Source organism: Callospermophilus lateralis, chromosome 6 (assembly GCF_048772815.1).
Source record: "Callospermophilus lateralis isolate mCalLat2 chromosome 6, mCalLat2.hap1, whole genome shotgun sequence".
Lineage (NCBI taxonomy): Eukaryota > Metazoa > Chordata > Mammalia > Rodentia > Sciuridae > Callospermophilus > Callospermophilus lateralis.
Genome location: NC_135310.1, coordinates 75,396,074 through 75,417,708, shown reverse-complemented (window position 1 = coordinate 75,417,708; position 21,635 = coordinate 75,396,074). Strand labels below are relative to the sequence as shown.

General features: G+C 38.4%; 1 protein-coding gene across 1 annotated transcript; it reads right to left on the bottom strand.

The window, feature by feature from the left end:
* Positions 1-2,931: 2,931 nt before the first annotated feature.
* Gjb7 (gap junction protein beta 7) lies at positions 2,932-3,555 on the bottom strand. Its single transcript, XM_076859943.1, has one exon. The coding sequence runs from the start codon at positions 3,553-3,555 to the stop codon at positions 2,932-2,934; it is 624 nt and encodes a 207-aa protein (XP_076716058.1).
* Between the last annotated feature and the right edge of the window lie 18,080 nt (positions 3,556-21,635).

Sequence of the window (21,635 nt, the reverse complement as noted above, 5' to 3'; positions counted from 1 at the left end):
ACCTCCCTCAGGCTCTTGTTATAAAAATTCATGTGTATGCTGACATTTTTCCTTTCACATGATCCGCTACTGTTTCTTTCCTCATCCATTTAAAAAAAATTGAATACCCCTCTTTTGTCCTCTGTACAGTATTAAAATATACAAACAAAATTAAACTAAATTAGGAATAAGTTGACATCAGTATTTAAGCAAAGTGTTACATGTATGTGACAGGATGTGAGCTAGAATAAGGAGAGTCAGGGCACTGTGGACTTTTTAATTATTTATAGTATAAGAACAAAAGTAATGTGAAATAATAATAAAAAGACAAAGTTAAGCTCTTGTTGAAACCATTGTTGAGAGCTCTATAGTTTCCCCCTATTTATACAAATACATGTACACTATCAAATTTTGGAAGTTTTGAAAGGGTCAGTACAAGAAAAGTGTTCTACTTCTCTTACTATTATATAGGGAAAGAAATGTATGCAGAAAGTCATTTTATTAGGACTCTCAGTTGCAGAACACAGAAATCTAACTTGAAACAGCTTAAGCAAAAACATATTATCTTTCATATAAAGTGGAGCAGTGGGGCCAGGCTCAGGGCCAACAGGATCGAAGAATTCAAATGTCTGCCTTTTCCCCTCCTCTCTCATCTTCACTGTCTACTGGCTTCATTTCTGGAGGACCACTGGAACCACAGTTACTTGCAGCTGTGTTGTAAAAGCACTTGAAAAAAAATTCTGTCTCAGAAGGTGGGTAGCCCAATGTCATGCTCCCAGGTACTCAATAAATACTAATTTGTTGAGAAACTGAATAACAATAAAAAAAATTGACAAAATTCTCTTAATCAAATGTTTGGGGTCTTCACTGACACCACTAAGCTGGTTATAGGAAGCTTATTTTGTAAGTTCAAGAAGTATCAATAAACTTAGAGTACACATCCCACCTTTCTATTTGAACAGCTTCATTTCCAATGTCCTTGCTCACATTATCTTTTGATCTCTAAAGTAGAGAAGCAAGCAATGTACATGCCCAGGCAACCAACCCCGGTAACTTGGGCAGAGCTTGTGGTAATATGGGAGGAGGCTGAGCTCTCCAGACTTTTTTTGCAGTGAAATCCTCAGACCAAAAAAGTCCCCTGTCTTTATTCCATTTCTCCCCTGCAAACATATTTTCTAGATTCCATGTCAGGCTCAGATCTCAAAACCTTAAGCCTCTTTAACCACATATCATTTTTAAAAACCAGGGTTACCTGCATTTATGAAGGCTAGATGTTTTCATGTTAAATGGTAAAGTACATGATTGTAAGTTCTTAAGTCCAGCAGTGATCTGTGGTATGAACTAAGGAAAGAGAGAAACCACAAAGTTCATCATCTTTCTGTTTTCCAAGACAGACTTTAAGATAAAGATTATGACCACTATTGGTGACATGGTCTGGAGACTACATAATAACCCGAATAACCTTCGCTGTGCATATTGTAAGGAGACATTTTATTCTGAGGTTGTCAAGACATGGAAGACATGAATAATTGGTTTTAGTTAAAATTGCATTTTATAGTGACTTTCTGTTAAGAAATTCCAAAGGGAATAGAATGATTTCTGAGCTATCTTTACAAAGCAGTGTTGAAAATCTTGTTCTAAAATTGTCAGAACAATTTTTTTTCATAGAATAATCATACTCTGGTGAAGTCAAGTAAAGATATACATGGCACCCAAATAACATTGCAAAACAATTTTTATTCTAGAGCAATGCACATATGTTAAAGTATCAAATTCAAAGAGTATATTATGGATTTAAAAATAGAAAAGTAAAAAGTTCTAGTCTTAAAAACAAATGATAGTGATTTTTCTTTCTTACATTATTTGATCCACTGTAATAACCTAGTACATGTTTTATTATCCTAGAGATGTGCTACTATAAGCAAATTGTGTCATATTTATAGTTACATCATACTGTTCTGGTTATAAAAAGGTCTAACAATATGAAAATTTACAAAGTATTTCAGTGTTTTTATGGTTAAAGAAAAGTGTAAAATGATTACCAAGTGAGAGTATTCTTTTTCTGTGACTTCCCATGCTCCCTATCAGTGTTTTGTTGTCTGTGGTACTTGCCTTCCCCCATGACTAAAGACTTGAGTAGGTTATCTTCCAGTAGGATTTGTGCTTAACTTAGAGATCACTTAAATGATGGCTTTTCCTCCTCTCCCCTGGCCCACTTATATCCAAGGACTCCTAAACCGATGAGTCCTGAACTCTGGGCCTTCTCAGGTCAGGCTTTCTCTTCTCTTTGGTGGTGCCTCTGTGTGCCCCATATAGCTGCTACAGTACAGTCCTTCTCTATAAAGGTTGAGTATAAAAGTGAGTGGAGCCTTGACGGCCAATTGGAAATCACCAGTATCTTGTCAGCTTGGAGGCCACTATATTTGTCAAAAGGGACACTTTTTTATTGTTCAGTTCATTGTGCATGAATTGTAGTAAGGTTGTTACAAAAAATAGAAAATTGATATAGAGATTCTTTTCTGATAGCTCTAAACTCTTGAAAGAATGCTGTTGGTTGTATTTCTCTAGACTAATTTGCAATTAACTAACTGAAAAACAACTTGTGTATAGACATAAGAAATCCGTACCACAAAATAATGAGTCCTCTGTGTAGCATTTACATCTGAGAGCATATTGAAACAGTCTTTAATTTCAAATAATATCAAGGCTAACACCCTTGGGTTTTCCAAGCTACTTTAGGTCTTGTTTAGTAGGGATACTGGTTTTCTTTATTTAATTCTCTTGTGTACAGCAAAGTAGCTTTGCTTCAGTTTGCTGGGGTGTGCCTATGCCCAAGCCTGCATCACGATTCTGGAGTAGAAGAGGGTGCCCTATTTCACCATATTCAATATATCTGAGGTTGTGGCACTCAACACACTGAGGAGTTGAACTTTTTAGAATTATTTAAAGCACTTAAATAAAGCACTTAAGAACCAAAAAGCTCAGTTCAGTGAAATTCAACACAATGCACAAGCAAGAGGTAAAGACCAAGAAGAAGATGAAGATGGTTTTCTCAGTAGGTTTGGAGATGAAGCAGTCTACAGGGTTGGGACAAGGCTTCAAATCGCACTTCATAAGGTAGGGGACACTAAAGCCCCTATACAACTTATAAAACAAAACAAGGAAGCCAATTTCAAAACCAGTTTTGACAATGAGGCTAATCAAATAGGTGTACCATAGGCCCCCATCCATGGTGCCTGGGCTGTCATAGAGTTTCTTTCCATGCTTTTTTTCTCTCCCCTCACAATAGGCCACATGTAGAACTACCAGGAGAGAGGGCATGGAGATCATGATCAGCTGTAAAGCCCAAAGTCTGACTTGGGAGACGGGAAAGAAGTAGTCAAAACACACATTTCCACAGCCAGGCTGTCTAGTGTTGCACTCAAATTCTTTCTGCTCATCTTTCCACACGTACTTTGCAGCCAGGATGTAGACCAGCAACCGAAGGATGAACATAACAGCTAGCCAGATGCGCCCAATCCCAGTTGAATATTTATTTACTCCACTTAGGAGGTCTCTGAGGAACATCCAACTCATGACTTAAGCTCACTAAAAGGCAAGACTCTGTGAAAGAAAACAATTTTATTGTGATTCATGAATTTCTATTCTGTTAATTATTTGAGCAACTTTGGAAGATAAACTCCAAAAGGAGATGACACAACTGATCCATGGACACAACTGAGATCCCATTCCCACTTTAATTTGGAATTTTATTTTATTGCTGTACCCTCACTCAACCCCATTTTCAAACAATTCTGCTTGGTAAAAGTCTCTACTATTTCTCTAGAAAAATAGAGGGGTTATATTACTAATCAGAAAAGATCTAGATATGAATCCAAGGGTGAACCTGGTAACTACATATCCTTCCCTTGCCAGATTATTGAATCTGTAGTCTCTATTCACTTTCTCTAATTTGTTAGTAACCCTCTCCAATCCTTAAGCACCATTCCCTGTACTTATATGCTCCTACTTCCTATATTTCACACCCCTGAGCTTGCCTACAATTTGAAAATACAAGGGGAAAATCTCCAATGTGAACTTCTTTGAAACTCCTGCTTCCTTTCTCTCCAGACAGACTTACACCCACACCCTATGTAATAGTTTGGATGTGAGATGTCCTCCAAAAGCTCAAACAGTGCAAGAAGGCTTAGAGATGAACTGGTTGGGTTATGAGAGAGGGATTAAAACTTGTGGTAACTGAAGGTGGGTAGGGTGTGGTGGGAGGAGTTGTGCCTTTGGGGTATATATTCTATATTTGGTGAGTGGTATGTGTCTGTCTCCTACCTAGTTTGGAGGGATCAGTCTCCTCCTTGCCTCAAAATAACAATTTCAGCTTTGCATCCCATTCTTATCTGTTCTCTCTGTTGTATATTATGTGTCTTCAACCTCTCCTGTCCTTCATCTCTCAGCATACAAGTAAGTATGTGCTGTCTTTTAGTTGAGGGAAGAGGATCTTCATAGCATTATCTGTCAACCTTTCTTTTATCCCTTTTTTCTACCTTTCTCAACAATTACCCTTCAATTCAGTGAGTCTACTTTTTTTGCTCACCATTGTACTTCCCAATTACTACTATCACTTTAAATCTTCTGGATTCTTTAGATGTCATTTAATTTTTTGGTGTTGTGACAATGTCGTTGTTGGTGCCCTGAGCGCTTCTCTTCCGGGAGCTCAGGATTGTTGGTAAAGATGGTGCCCAGAGTGTTTCTCTTCCAGGAGCTCAGGTCCATGATGCACTGAAGGGTGCGAGAACCCTCACCTCCAATCCCTGTGAATGGCGCGAACTTTGAATGGCACACCTCCAATCCCTGAAGTGGTGCGAACTCTCGGCCAATGAAGAAGTAACAGCCCACTCGCATTGCTCCTCCTCATCAGGCGTTAAGCCCATAAATATCAACACCCTATACGTGCTCACTCTCTTACTCTCTTACTCTCCCTTTCTCTCTTAGTCTCCCCTCTTACTCTCTCCCTCTCACTCCCCCCTCCCCTCTCCTCTCTCTCTTCCCCCTCTCCTCTCTTCCCCCTCTCCTGTCTTCCCCCTCTTCTCTTTTACTTTACCTCTCTTACTCTCCCCCTCTCTTCCCCCCACCCCCACTTCTCTTCTGCTACTGGCCGCTACAGTCCTGCTAATAAAATCTTGGACAGGTAAATGGTTGTTTTGGCTTGTTGAGTTTATGGAGCTTTTCCACCGTTTCTTACAGTTGTACTTGTGTTCTTGAAACTCTATCTTCTCTTTCTGTTGTTCTGCCTCCTTTGATTGTTTTAAAAATTCTGTCCCCTTCTGACTATCACTTAGATGGCCCACAGACACTCCAATCTCAATATGTCCACACTGAATTATGTTCCCTGTCCTCTGATTTCATTGTCTTGTTGCATGGTATTACCAACACCCAAGCACCCACATCAGAAATTTCATATTTATTCTAGACTCTTCTCCCATGGCCTTATATAAAATTTCTTACCAAGTTCTTATAATTCAGCCTAAACATCTCTCAAGTGCATCTCCAAGTCACTCACCTACACAATCCTCTCATTACTTCCTGTCTCCAGTCTTATCTCCTTGCCTCTCCTCAGTGCTGTTTGGTTCTCTTAAACCTTTCATTAACCTCTCTTACTCTTTTCTCTGTAAAGGCCAATAGGAAAGTGAGGAACCTTGTTTTTCATTTCAGTGACATTGTCTTTCTAGCACTGCTTCCATCTTGTCTTATGATTGAACTCCATGGGATGGTCCTGAGTTTTTATTTATTGGGCCCATCAGATGCTCTGCACTGTATAGTGCTTTTTGAAGTGATCTGTCACAACCACCTTGAAATATAGGCTTTGTTTTTTTTGTCTGTCGGTTTTATGGTGGTGGCCATTTTGTTCTTCCAGATAAGAAGGCAGTTTCTAGGAAATGAAGTCACTTCCCAAGGATACAGAGTAAGATACAGAGCAGGGTTCAAGTTCAGTTTCCAATACTCTACAACAGGACTTATTAACAAAGGCACCAGTGACATTTTGGGCTGAATAACTGTTTCAGCAGCTATCCTGTGCATTGTAGGATTGTTTAGCAGCATCCTGGCCTCCAGATGACTTGTACCCTCCCTACCATTTATGACAAAACCCTCCATACATTTCCAAATGTACCAGGCAGGGGTGGGAGGCAAAATCTCCCTAGTTGGGAATCACTACTTTTAACTTCCTACAGTATCTAGAAGATGTGGGCTGGAGTTCCAGGCCTGCCACAAAATTATCAGGTAAAAATTTTATTTCTCAGGTGAAAACATTTCCTTTTCAAGTCCCATTTCCTATTGCAAAAATTAATTACTTTTTTGTTTTCTCCATAGACTCAGACAAAGGAGTATCACGGAAATGATGCTGTAATGAGATCCAGGGAATTAAGAAAATTGGGATATTGTTCCAATAGCACACCTGTCAGAACTGATCCCATTATCTCTTACAGAGAGAACTATACAGAGCAAGCCCACATACTAAAGCTGTGAGAAGATGAAGGTTAAGAGCTATTTTCAGACAAAACAAAGATACATGTACACAGTGCTCTATTCAACAGAGAATGTATACTTCAATGTCCTTGGTTTTCAGAACACAAACAAAATTACATTAAATAAAAAGTATCCTTAAATCTACCTGAAAGGTTAGTGTCTTTATGAATCGTTAAAACAAAATCCCATAGATTAAAAAGGGGGGACAAATGGTTCCTATGACATATCTTTGGACATTTGTCCATATTACTCAAGGGGATGTTCATGTAATGTTACAAAACATTTGAAAGTACCCTGTTGGACGTTTTAGAGAAGGAAGGAAGGTAAGAATAGATCCAGACTGCATTGTTGAAAAAGAAGCTGTGAGAGCCAAGCATGATGACCCATACCTGTAATCCCAGCAACTTGGGGAGCTGAGGCAGGAGGATTGCAAGTTCAAGGCCAGCCTCAGCAACTTAGCAAGACCCTGTCTCAAAAAAATAAAAAGGACTGGGATGTGCCTCAGTTGTAAACTCTAGTACCCAAAAAAATGAATGAATAGATAAATGAAAAGCAGTAAGAAAGCAATTGATCTTTGACTAGAATCAGACAACTGGCACCATCAAATGTCAGGATTATGACTTTCATTGGACAGATAAATGCCCATCCTATTTTCAGACATTTTGCTGATGGAAGACAATGGCTTTTCTCATGATAGAGTGGTGCCCTAATATTAGTTCACTTTTAACTGAGGTGATTTAGCATAGTTGGTAAGAGCCTGAGCACAGTGTAATTTATATCTCTTCTTAGAGGAAACCAGGCCTAAAAGGCCAAATATTATGTGATTCTACTTTTATGAAATATCTAGAATAGAAAAATTCCATAGAGACAGAAAGTAGAGGCAACCAAGAACTGGAAGGAAGGAAAAACAGGGAATTTTTGCTTAACTGGTTACAGTTTCTGTTAGGGGTGATGAAATTTTGGAAATAGTAATGATGGTTGTACAACACTATGAAAATAATGTCACCAAATTATATACTTAAAAGTGATTAAAATGGCAAAATTCTGGCTGAGAGTGTAACTCAGAACACTTGCCTAGCATGCATGAGGCCCTGGTTCAATCTACAGCACAAAGTAGTGGAGGGGGCAAACTTTTATACATTTTAGCTTAATTTAAAAAGCAACAAGAAGAGCTGAATTGTGGCTCAGTGGTACAGCATTTACCTAGCATATGTGAGGCATTGGGTTTGATCCTCAATATTAAAAATTGATGAAAAATAAAAAGCAACAAGTGAATGAGTGAAAGGAAGCATCATTAAAATATAAAGAAATAACAGGAGCCCAAATAACCTAAATATCTAAAGAAAACATTTACTTTGGGAGTAGAATTAGGGATAAAAGAAAAATTATTAATGCTTACCAATAGATAAGGTTCATTTCATGTCTTTTTTTGTGTGTGTGACAATTGAAGACAGCTATTTGTAGATTATGTGTTTACACTCAAGCCAATTAATATATATCTGGAAGGTTAACATATAGGAAGATTACATGGTGAATACTTCAGAGTTTTTCTTTCCTATATATGCATGTCAGTGATCAACTGAAGTACCTCTCATCTCTGGGCTCAGCTGACACCTCCTCATCCAAACTAGGATGTCTAAGAAACTGAAAACATCCAAAAGTGAATTCTTGCCTGTACTTACTCCACCTTTCATTGCCCCCACCCCCAATGCTCTTCTTTCTCTTCAATCTGCACCATACAGATATTAAAGCCAGAAACTTTGAAGTTGCTCTTCTCCTTTTTCTCTCCCACAAACCTCATATCCAACTGATGTTCAAAGGCAAAATTTTGACTTTTGAGATATGTACCAAAACTTTTTACTTTATTTTGTTTATTTTTATGTGGTGCTGAGGATTGAACCCAGTGCCCCATATGTGCTAGGCAAGCACTCTATCACTGAGCTACAGCCCCAGCCTCCTTCTTATTTTTTAATCTGCATTGTCACTACGTTAATCCAAGCCACCTTCCTCTCTTGCATGAAATGTCATATAACTTTCTGCCTCCTCTTTTCTCATTTTTAGTTCTGTTCAACCCATTATTCATCCAAAACTAGGTTAATATTTCAAGTGGAGATTTTATAGCCTCATTTCTGTGTTTAGTGACCTACCATAACTTCCCACTTTTAGAAAAAAGTGAAATACTTACCTAGATAACAAAGGTCTGGGAATGAAGCCTTTTCTATTTCTTCTACATTATCTTGAACATCTCCAGAGTATACTGGATTCCAGATGTGCTCTCCTTCTTTCAAATTCTCTATTAGATCCTACTTCCACACTTTTCCACCTGCCTACACTGCTCTTATCCCCTTCATCTAAATCAGAAAGACTTCCCATGAGTCCATCAATCTAAATTAAATCTTCCTTAGTATTCTTCATGATATTGGCTTCTTTTCCTCCATACTATTTATAACTTGTAATCACATGCTTCTTTATGTGATTAATTTCTGTACACAACATGTGTTCTTTCAGAAAAGAGACTAGAGGGCTGGGATTGTGGCTCAGTGGCAGAGTGCTTGCCTAGCATATGTGAGGCACTGGGTTCTATTCTCAACACCACATATCAATAAATAAAATAAAGGTCCATTGACAACTAAAAAAATAGATATATTTAAAAAAAGAAGAAGAGACTGGAGTGTTTGAGTAAATAAAAATGTAAGATTCGCAGTAAAATTTGAATTTTAAAAATATACGTATCTGGAATAATTTTCCAACGTAAGTGTAAGTGTGCCATCCAATATTGGCGATTACTTACACTACAAAAAAACAAAAAAAAAAACCCTGTTTATCTGAAATTCATATTTAACTGAGAAATCTGTATTTTACCTGACAGCCCAAGCAAGTACTTGACTGTTTGTTCACTATTGCATTCTCAGTTCAGCCATTCTTCACCTGTACCCAGCCTTTCTGCTCTCCATTCAAATTAAATGTTCCCCCATTCTCCATTAAGCCCAGGGTCCCTGTTCTGAGGGTTCCTCTTCCCGTAACTCCCAGGTGGATTTGAGATAAAGATCTTCATGCCTCATCTCTGTAAGAAAAGCAAGTGGGGAGTGTCCTTAACTCCCTCCTAAAATCCATCCATCCTGACTGCTAAAGTGTTATTTTCATTCTGCTGCTGTTCTGCTCAGGAATATATTATAGCTTCTATAACATTTTTGGAATTAATGTCAAATTCTCACTTTGATGTTCGAGGTCCTGTCTAATCTTGATATGTATACCAACATCATTCACCGATTACCCATTTTGGTCTGATGGTTCATCCCCCTGCCCTATATACCCCTCTGCCCTATCTCAGACACACACATCATTGTGGGCAGCACTTGCTCACGCTGCTTTTTCCTCCTGTCTGCCCTCAAGCCCTCCTTCCAGCCTCAATCTTCCAAATTGTAACTTTTCCCTTTTTGGATTATGTAGCCCCTACCCCTTAGCACATGTTTTAATCCTCAATGATATATCATTTTAACCAGTCATGTGTGTGTGTTCTCCCCAAAGCAATTTATTTGTTGCTTAGAGTCAGAGGTCATGTTTTCTCTTTGTTTCATGTTCTCCAAGTGTTTGGCATAACATGGCTGTATAATAAATATTTATTAACTAAATTTAGCTAAAGAAGCAGCAAAGTTGAGCCTGAGGTAAGTATCCAGTTTTTAATTTCTTTGCTCTTTACCATGGAATAAATCACTCACACAATCTTCCCTTGAAGAGGGAATGGACCCTTAGCTTTTCCTGTTAAACACACTAAAAGTTAGAAGATGGTGATATAATGTATTTATAAAGATGGGGATATAATATATCTTGTATTTCTTTGCTATCAGAGCTGATATTTATATTGATGACTAGTAAAGAATTATTTGGTTAATTACTCAAGTAATTTAAATGATGAATTACAGCAATGAGTAGTTTTTATTATTATCAATGTTGATTCAAATATTTCATAATTCATTAAAAATATCAAGTGGAATGTTTCTTGGAAATGAAAATAGAGGGTGTGCAGGTGCAATCCTCAGTAGTAATTACTAATGGTTTTATTGCTCCCCTTCACAGCAGAATGGGAACTTTGGAGTAGAAGAATTGCATAAATACAAAGTTCAAAATCATGATCCCCTGTGTGCTATATATTCATGAGTAAAAACCAAATGAAAATAATTTATAATGGAAATAATTTTATACAGGTCAAATTCTAGTCTCCTAGAAGGAGCTCACATAGCATAGCATCAGCAGATAGATATAAATGAGTAAATTTATCTGACATACAAGGATAGCATCTGGAGCATGGCACATATCAACAATGTAAATGCCATCATCATCATCATCATCACACTTATTAAACCAGCAAAATCGGAAGGACTTTTCAAAATTCAGCCAAAACGCTTCTGCCAATTATTCCAAAGTTCTACTAACTAATAAAGAGAAATTAAGAATACAGTCATGGGCTTTTACAAAATATGTTATTCCAGAGTAAAAGCACAATCAGGCTTAATTAACTCAGAATTTGGTGATGAATACTGTCATAAAATGGATAAGAACTGTAAGGGGGAACAATTAGCCATTCAGAGAAGAAATTCACCCCAAAGAGATCATCTGTCAGTATTTGTGGGGAAACTGGGAAAAAAACAAGATCCCGTGATAGCAATTAAAGAATAAATGAGTAAAGCAGACAGTGAATGAAAAACAAGTAGAAACGAGCATGTAGTCCTGTGATGACATGGCAACCAAGGTTAGAAGAGCAGAGATTTACATGAAGGATCGATGTAGAAACTACATAGATCTTCTCAGTGCATAGTTCTATGCACAGAGGAAAGACTAATGTACAGACAAAATATTCAAGAACCCTTCTGCAACAGGATCCTGGAGTTTCTGGAACAACTGCTATTTCAAACATGCTAAGTGATTGTCACAGCTATTGAGAACTTGTGCAGATCTTTAGGTGAAGAAAATGAATCACAATAACCATACTATAAGGGCAAGGAGATCATTTATCTGTTTTTTTCTACATCCTGGATTAAACACCCATAACAATTATTTAACTCTCAAAACTCCAATTTCCTAAGAAACCTTTTGAGCAATTATTTTCTTGCCAAGATTCTTTTTTTTTTTTTTTAAGAGAGAGAGAGAGAGAATTTTTTAATATTTATTTTTTAGTTTTCGGCGGACACAACATCTTTGTTTGTATGTGGTGCTGAGGTTCAAACCCGGGCCACACGCATACCAGGCAAGCGTGCTACCGCTTGAGCCACATCCCCAGCCCTTGCCAAGATTCTTTTTGCTCTGCAGGAAGTTTTCTTGAGGCTACATACCAGTTACTGGAGTTCTAGTTACTGGAGAGGCACTTTGTTTTTTTCTTAAGTGGTACTGGCACTTTTTTTTTTTTTTTTTTTTAAGTGGTCCTGGAGATTTAACAGTTGAACCCAGGGTGCTCTAAGCTATACCCCAGCCACCAGTCCCTTTTTAAATCTTTTAAGAATAAGATTTGAGGGGCTGGGGTTGTGGCTCAGAGGTAGAGCACTCGCCTAATATGCATGAGGCACTGGGTTCAATCCTCAGCACCACATAAATATAAAATAAAGATATTGTGTCCACCTATAACTAAAAATAATATATTAAAAAAAGAATAAGATTTGAGACTGGGTCTTGCTAAGTTTCCCAGGCTGTCCTCAAACTTATCATCCTCCTGCCTCAGTGAGTTGTTGGGATTATCAGTGTGTGCTACAATGCCCAGCTTGGAGATACACTGTATAAATCAAGTTCACCTGGGCTTGCTTAATGTGAATATGTGTTTCTTAAAGCAGATTCAACTCTAGTTAAACTATTCCCCCAAGTTTTTGAATCTTTGGGAATGAGCACCAGCCCCTGACTGTAGGGACAACCGCTAGCACCCCTGTTGAACACCCCTTTCATTCTTCTCTTATTACAGGGTGAGTCTTGCCACTCCAGCATCTTCTCTCCTACACAGGAGCTTCACCTCTTTTTTGGTTCAGTCAATGGCAAATGAGCTAATCTCAAGAGAGGGAGGACAGGCATGGCTGCCCTACTAAGTGCCCTCTCTGTGCTGTGAATGAGCACAATCACTGTCCAAAAGATCCTTGCCCTGCAAGGAGCCAGGAAACTGATTTGTAATTACCAGAAAGTGCTGTTTTGACACTTGGGTTTGAGGGGCGCCAGATTTCCAATCACCTTACAGATTGCCAATGACAGTCCCCCCAAAAGCCATCAGCCTTCACACTTGGCTCCTTTCACATAAGTAGCAATAATACCATCCTTGAACAGCACTTGATCATTTCAGAAGCACTTCACCACAGCCTAACCCTCACCGCCATCCTTTGTGGTAAGCAGGTATGTGGTAAGGTGATAAAGAAACAAAAACTTAGAATGATAGGAGATTGATTTAAGACTCCTAGAGTCAGCAGCAGAACACAGGTCCTATATGGCTAGTCTCCAGTTCCCTTTGAAGTGCTGGGTTCTCTAGTTGATCCACAACTCTGTTCTAGCTTGCACACAAGTCATTTAACTCTTAAAAGAGTTTTCTGTCAAGGGTTTCTTTCCATATCTATGCTGCTCTGCATGTTTGACACTTACAAACTCTGTAACTCCCTATCTAAATACAAGGCATTTTCATTTTGGGAGATTACTTACTCGAAAAATCCTTGAAGTGATATTTTATAAACAGTGATCTGCAGCCCTCTGAGGGTCTGTTGTTATATTCTCAAGGAGGTTTATATGTGTGTTATTATTTGTATACACATACATAGATACACACACATACAAAAGCAAAAATACTAGATGGTGGGCTGCCACAAGATTTCAGCATTTCTGCATTCATGTTTATGAAGATTCAGCAAACTACATAGCCCTCAGGCTGGAGTAGCCTACCTCCTGTTTTGTAAATAAGGTTTTTTGAGACAGCCATGTCAATTCCTTTATTATTGCCTATCACTGCTTTCATGCTACAACTGCAGAGTTGAGTTGCTGCGACACAGTATGGCTCTTACAATCTGAAGTCTTCACTACCTGGCTCTTTGCACAAAACATTTACATTGTGCTTAAAATCATATTGAAACCAAGTACCAGAATTTTAATTATCTGGGCCTATGAAAAATAACACATGATGGAAAGTATTCAAGATAAAGACAAATGAAGCCATAATAGATTGGTCTACAGCATGAAGGGATCCTGCTAGTGGTCTAAATGGAGACAAGAGAGAAAAACAAGCTATCATCTGGCCCACAGAACAGGCAGGTCCAGATTCAGAGGATCCAGGCTTTTGTAGACAGTTGTGGATTCCCTTAATGAATAGTGATCTAATTTCAACAAAACAGTATCATTTCACTAAACTTTTAATTGTACTGGCTTTGTGATGTTTGATTTTTCTCTTGTAAATATATATGCATAAAAGCCATAAGTCTAGGGATTTTACATATGGTTTTAGGTTTTATGCATGTAAATATCAATATACTAAAACAATAAATTGTCAATACTGGTAGTCTATGAAAAACAATACTGGTAGTCTATGAAAAAATACTGGTAGTCTATGAAAGAGCAAGACTCACACAGGCCAACACTACACATACACATCACTTGCAAGGTACTTTAATTTCCTGTATAAAAATTGCATTGTCATTTTTAGAGGAGAGCCCCCCCCCCCCCCCCCCCCGGTTAGGAATATGCTAAGCCTCTCAGACCACATGAAATAGATAGGTCACTGAAAGCCCCCGGACTGTTCCTCTGTGCCCTGTTATCCTGCTTATCACATCTGCCCATGTATGGTGTGCTCAGGCCAGAAATTCTCACCTGGCCACAACCTATGAAAGCCCTCAAGTCAATCACACATTCCAAATGGGCAACTTTGCTTCATGGTCGTTTATTCAAAAAGGACATCTTTCACAACACAAAGCTGAATGTCAATATGTTAAGTTTGGTAACAATTAGGAAGTCGTCTTTTACTGAAATTTTCTGGAAAGAAGTAATGACTACCCAATTATAAGAAATGTAATATCCCCATTAAATAGACAAATCTTATCAGAAGGAAAATAAACTTACCTTTTAATACAGATGTGGAGATTTAGAAGCAATCCAGTCAGTTACTCATTTGATATTAAAAAGCATGAATCAATTACACTGTTTCCCTGAGAACAGTGGAGTGCTTTAAGCTCAGGAAAATGGAGTCTAGTGGTTTCCAAGGTAGTGTTAGCCAAACAGGTGTAACCTGATCATTTGTTTTGACTCATAACTTAGATGAGGATTCTTGAGTCCTGCTATTCACAATATATGTTAAAAGAGAATTGAAACTGGAAATAAGAATTCAAAGTCGCTCATGTAGTCAGTTCATTGAATATTCTTTATTATAAAACCTTGCCATTATCCAAACAAAGAAGCTAAAACAATGAGAGTATCTCATCTCTCCAAATGATTTTCCAAGGTTTTATCAAAAGCTATCTACAAAAACTCAATAGGTGAAATAACAATTTTAGTTAATCTATCTTTAATGAGTTTAGTTTAACTGCATATGTGCTAATCTTAGAAATTCAGAAAGTAGTTTTTTTGTTAACATTTGTATAAGTGTAAAGCAGACTACTACAGAGGGAAAAACTAAGAATAGAAAGAAAAGTGAAAAGCATTTTCCCAAACACAGGAATCATTGATAACAAATATTTTCTGTGTATATAATGAACAGATATAGGGGGCATTTTATAGTACTTTATCTCTCCCCACCCCCAGTCCCACCCTCACCTGCCCTGGTTACTGGGGGTTAAACCCAGGGCATTCTACCACTGAACTACATGCTTAGTCCTTTTCATTTTATTTTGAGGTGGACTAACTTGCCAAGGCTGGCCTCAAACTTGGATCATCCTGCCTTGGTTTCTCAAGTAGCTGAAAATATGGGTGTGTATGTCACTGCACCCTGCTAAAATATTTAATCTTTGCCTGGAAATGTTTGTCAAAATCAATTTATCTAAAATTAAAAATATATAAAAAATGAAAGTGACATGATTTCCCCTTAGAAACAGAAGAGCTTAGAAACAGAATTTTACAGTTGGAAATGATATTGTAGATGTCAAGAAATTTAATGCCTTCATTAAACAAAACAAAACAAAACAAAACAAAAAATAAACACACAACCACAGAGAAAGTTGCTTGCTTTATGTCTCAGGCCAGTATAGAAAAGAGCTGTGGGCTAGGCGGGGTGGTGTATGCCTGTAATCCCAGGGGCTTGGGAGGCTGAAGTAGGAGATTCAGGAGTTGAAACCCAGCCTCAGCAACTTATTTAACCACTTCTTTCTGATTTCAGTTTGTTTGTTTTGAGGTGCTTGGTAGATTTCATTTTGATATTTGCCTCTTCGGTACGAGAATGCGGGCCTACAAGATAATCAGTAAGAGAAGAGCCAGAGGCAGAATGAGGCAGTATAAGACAGCGCCTTAAATAAATATTATTTATTTAATATTTAAAATATTAAGGGGTAGGGATGTGGCTCAGTGGTTAAGCACCCCTGGGTTCAACCCCAGTACCAAAAAAAGAAAAAGAAGAAGAAGAAAGAAAAGAGCAGGGGATGCTCTTTACTCTGCTATTCACATCATAGACATGAGTTTCAGTGCAGGTTCTGGTGGCTCCTTATGTTCACAACCTTCAAAAGTGTCTCCAAATGTCCATATATTCAATCCAAAATTCAAAATGGTATAGTTTATTTTTAAAACTCATCATTTAATAACTAGTTATATTACTGGATAAACTTTCTCCATAGCCAATAAAGCAATTTTGTTTTGTTTTGTTTTTACAGAGATCTAAGGATTCCAGAATATTGTCCAGTTCCCAGAGGGTTACTATCATGGGGAAACCCCAAAGCCTCATCTCTAGAATTCTTCATCCCTTTCAGTTTCCACGCTTGTTTATAGTTAGCACTTGCCAAACTTTATCCATGACCTTACACCATTACCTGTTTGTGCTGAGACACCTGCTGGGAACAGTTGGGCTGAAGTAGTTTGTTGTTAGGACAACCTTGAAGGTGACCTTATTGAATCCCTGAGCACTGATGATTCAGAGGATGCAAGCCTTCCAATAATGTCAGCATCGAACAAATAAAGGAAGAATGTAGCAATTCAATATTGCAGAAGTGTCATTTTCTAGTCAAAGATCCCTCCAGGGAAAGGGATCTTTGCGCAGAAGCTGGAGGAAGGAGAAATTGGCAGGGGCAGAATGCAGTTGGGAGAGGCTCTATAGACAGATGGAGTTCAAGTTCCATCTTTATAGAATGAAGTGTTCTCTGTAGAGTGTCTCTGATATACTTTTGACACAGATTTGAAACTTCCACCTCCGTTTTTTGTTTGGGAGAAACAAATATAATTAAGACTGCAAAATGAGTGGAGTACTGTAATATAAATGATATCACTTTGAAGTCAGAAAGCTAAGAGTGGCCAGAATTAAGAAAAACAGAACAGGAAAAAGGATGGTAAGAATAATACAAACTTGTTAAACCACTTCTTTCTGATTTCAGTTTGTCTGTTTTGAGGTGCTTAGTAGATTTTATTTTGATACCTGCCTCTTCAGTGTGAGAATGTGGCCCTACAAGATAATTAGTAAGAGCACTGCCAGAAGCAGAATGAGGCAGTATAAGCCAGTGCCTTGGAATGAACAATGTGTCTCCCTGGAGGAAATACACACGACCAGGTGAAAAACCAGCCTCTACCTCAGAGCAAAGCCTATCCAAGGAAGGGGGAGTGACCTTTGTCCTTGGAAAGACCCACAGAGCACTCCTAGGCACATACCCACCCTGTTGAGTTGTTTATCTACAAATAACAGGAGAGATCTGCAGCACCAGGTGTCCCTGACTCAGCCAGGCTAGGTGAGGACCCATGGGAACCCCCTAGCAACCACCAATCAGCATGAGACGGGGAAAATACCTGGGATGCCAGATGACCCTCAGTAATTTATGGTGGTTGATAACATGTTGGGAAACCAAGTAGTTTAGCAGTACACCCCTCATGGCCTAAACCAATCAGTTCAAAAGAATCCCCTTCTTGTACTAACCAATCACCCTTACCCAACTTGTTCCCACCAGTGATTGTGCTAATCAATGTTAAGAGTTGTTTGATTTTCCCACAGCGTGTGATGATTTACTAAGAGATGCTATGATGCATGTGAAGTCCCTGCCTTCCCCAAAGAGTGTATAAAACTGCTGAAAACCCTGGGCTTGGAGCCTCTCAGGATCACCAGTTGCCATGTGTGCGAAGAGGACCGAGCTAGCTCGCAATAAACGCCTCTTTGCTGCTTACATCGATCTTAGTCTCTGGTGGTCTTTTGGGGGTCCCAAATTCGAGCATAACATAGGACTGAGGAAGAGCCGTGTTAGTGATCACTCTGTAAAGAAGGACTAGAGTTGTGTTGAATGCAAGTGCCACAGGAAAACATCACCAAGGTTCTAAGCATTAGCACCACAACCAATTTCAGTGATGGAAGGATAAGCACTACATACACTTGGAACCATACAAGCATCACACTGTGCTCTGAACTTGACCTTTGTGCTTTCTCACCATTCTGTCCCCATCAAGAGACATTAGGATTCTGATATGTTTTGTTCTAGTTAGAGGCAGTTGGAGCATTGTGCTTCATTCTGATTTTAAAAGGGCCTTTGACAAACTCAAGTAGCTCTAGAAGATGGTGACCAGGATAATCAGGAAGTCTCTAACTATATCATAAAAAGAAGAATGGGAGTAGTGATACTGCTGGTTATCGGTGAAGAGTCCTGCTTCCCCACATGTTGAAGTTTGAATATCAGAGGAGCACTCCGAGGCAAGCATATGAAGCAGGGTTTATTTTAAAAGGGGTAACATCGACTTCTCTCACGAGGGAGAAGGGGGCCATAGCTGGTACCCTGGTATCCCAAGAGGCAAGGTGTTCTGCTCTTTTAAATGTCCTAGGATTCCTTTGTTCTCCGGTCTTTCCCCACTTATCTCTCTCCTTCCTGTATGCGTTGACTAGGCCCAGGAAATGCTCAGTGGGGTGGTCAAAAGGTGGGAAATAGGTGGGCTAAAGAGGGAAGGGCAGAGTGGAGTAGACAAGGACACATTAACAACTTTATAGCTCCCGGGAGGGAGAGGACATTCCTAAGACAGTTACCTTGGCAACAGGTTGGAGCAGGAGCAGGTTCTTGATAAGATCCTTCAGGGGACAGTCTCCAACTTCCCAGACTCACACAAAATTGGCTTCCTAGATCCGACCTGACTCAATTTACCTATCTATACTGACTACCTATCTTTAAATCTGGCTTTAGTAGCTGAAGATGGTTAGCCTGGAGAAGCAAGGTACAAGGTAGTTACTTACTAGAATTTGATGGCATTTTATTCCAAGATTTTATTTTATTTTTTGCAATAGAGATGCAATAGGCTCTGAGTTCAGACCAGTGCAAAAATCCTAGATCTCTCTTTCTTAACTTTTTCATCTTGCTCAAGATGATTGACTTCTCTGATTCTCCATTTTCTTCTCTGCAAAATGAGAAAGGCACTCCATACTTCATGGGGTCTTCATAATGGTTAAATGAAACAATAGCCACTCAGTCAATGATACAGCTATCATTATCTTTGAAAGCAGTACTCACCTTGAGTTGTGAAACATACTGCCCCCCCCCCAAAAAAAAATGACACAAAAGATGAGAGAAGTATGCATAGATTTGAAAACACAAAGCATAACAAACCTGTTGTTCTGGGCAACCAAACACTTATGGGGAGTACTTGCCCCCCCATGTCAGAGTAATAGCTTTTTGGTACAATTTGCAAACACAAGATACCAACACTTAGAAAGAAGTTTATCAGAAGCTTGTGGGAGATTTGTAGCAGCTAAAGCAATTCCAGGAACTCAATGAACATTTTTTAATAATGACTGATATTTGTGACATCAAGTCTGCCAAATTACAAATGCTTTTTATATTTCCTTTTCTGGTAAAAATGCATTGAGGGTCTCTGTGCCTCTTTCAGTGCCAAGATGATTCATCCATCTTCTGACTGATGTAGGAAAGGATTGAGGGGAAATATTCCGTAGATACAAAATATAGGAAGGGCATAGGAATGTCATATTTAAGTATCATTTCTAAGCCTAAAATAAGTTTTCAAAACTTTTCAAGTGAAAATGTAAGACTTGTCCTCTTGATTTTAATTATTGAGTCCTTCCTGGCAGCACAGAGGCATGAAGGGGCTTTCCCCACTCCACAGCTCCAGGCCAGGCCAGACACCAGCTTTCCTCCCAGTAATTAAAAAGATTTGTATTTCCGTATTCACACTTAGAGCATCAGATATTTTCTAGGCAATTTCCACATCTAAGAAATGTTTTGAGATCTTATTTTTTCTAAGAAAGAATAACTCACCCATTACCTAACATCCATTTACATCAATTTAGCTACCACTGATTCAGACCTTTCAGCGTTTGACAAGGGTCTAAGTTGATGGATGCATGTGCCTCCAGCCCTAATTAGTTTTTTTGTAGTTGTTGAATCAACAATGAAAGGCCATATTTCACTTGTCAGCAGTTTGTGAATCTTATGAAAACAAGTGTGCAGTATCAGAAATATTTACAGCCAACTAAAGTGCTCATTGTATATATGGTTCAACAATTATAACACTTGTATAATAGGTAAGCCTAGGATATTATCTTACTTTTTCCATATTAGAATTTGTTAAATGCACAGTAATTTGAATGGCTTTGTGTGTACATAGATGTTAATGCAGATATTGGAAAACATTCTCTACCAATTATTGCCAAACAAACAGTTCTTAATTGAATCACTCTCTTATAATCCTCAAAGAATACTGTTTTCATAGTTAAATTTCAGATGTAGACATTGATGCAGACAGTAAAGTCCTGTTCCTCATAGAATAAATAAATCTATATGTCTTAAATGTAAACTAAAAATTAATATGAAACAAATAAATACATAAGCAAGGCCCTCCCAGTCCAGTGTGGTTGGAATAGACTCATTGCAACTATAATTTCATTATGTCCTCAGGAATTGCTGATTATAAAGCAGAAATAAAAAAGTGTTGGGTAACAGTGTCTGATGTGTAATAGGCATTTGATGAATGCTAGTTCAATTTAAGTTGAAAAGCCAAAGTAGTAAATAATATTGATGAAACAATTTGAGATTACTATATGAAAGAGGATCTCAAGGGCTAGGGCTGTGGCTCAGTGGTACCGAGTGCTTACGTAGCATGTGTGAGGCACTGGGTTCAATTCTCAGGACCACATATAAATAAATAAATAAAATAGATGTCCATCAACAACTAAAAAAAATTTTTAAAAATATTTTTTAAAAAGTAAGAGGATCTCAAAATGTTAAAGTTAGGAGCATTATTTTTTCAGTTCATTTTTTATTCCAATGGGACAGACTAGTGAAAATGTTAATGCACAATTTATAGAAAATGAAATAACTAGGTCAAGTACTTCCTCCAGTATTTGACTAAGCTTAAAAAAAAAACCTAGATGAAAAAGAGTAGTTTAAAACATTTTGTTGTTATTTGGTTCTGATGAGAAGCACATACTTCAAACCCTATTCAGGATTTGAGGTCTGTCAGTTATGTCACTCTGTATATTGCCATAACAGCTTAGCAGATGGTATTCCATAAGGCAAACATGGACATAAAATAGCTATCCTTTCTTCTGAGTGATAGACCCAATCTGATTTTCTCTTCAAATTGGGAGCCATCTCGATACAAAGCCATGAAAAGCTAATTTCAGTTTTACTATAAATTACTACAAATTCTGAAACTACTTGGAATGCCTGCCCGTGCCTTGAACTCACCCATGCCTGGCTCTCTGACCAGATAGCAGCCCTCTCTGAAACTTCCGTGATGCCTCATCAATCTTGGCCTTCCCTGGCCAGATACTGACCCTCTCTGAGGCTCTAATGACTTTCATAGATTCTGATGCCAGGGCCAGCAAAAATGTTATGCTCATCAAAGTTTTGTTATCTGTAACCCTCCTTTGTGTAACTTTCTGGGCTATAAAGAAAGCTGCCGTGCTGTCTTGTTTCTGCAGTTTGGGGTGGGAGAGGCAGCCCGGCCGGTCAAAATAATAAGCTTGCTTTAATTTGATTTTAATTGGAGTCCGTGGTCTTTTCTTGTGT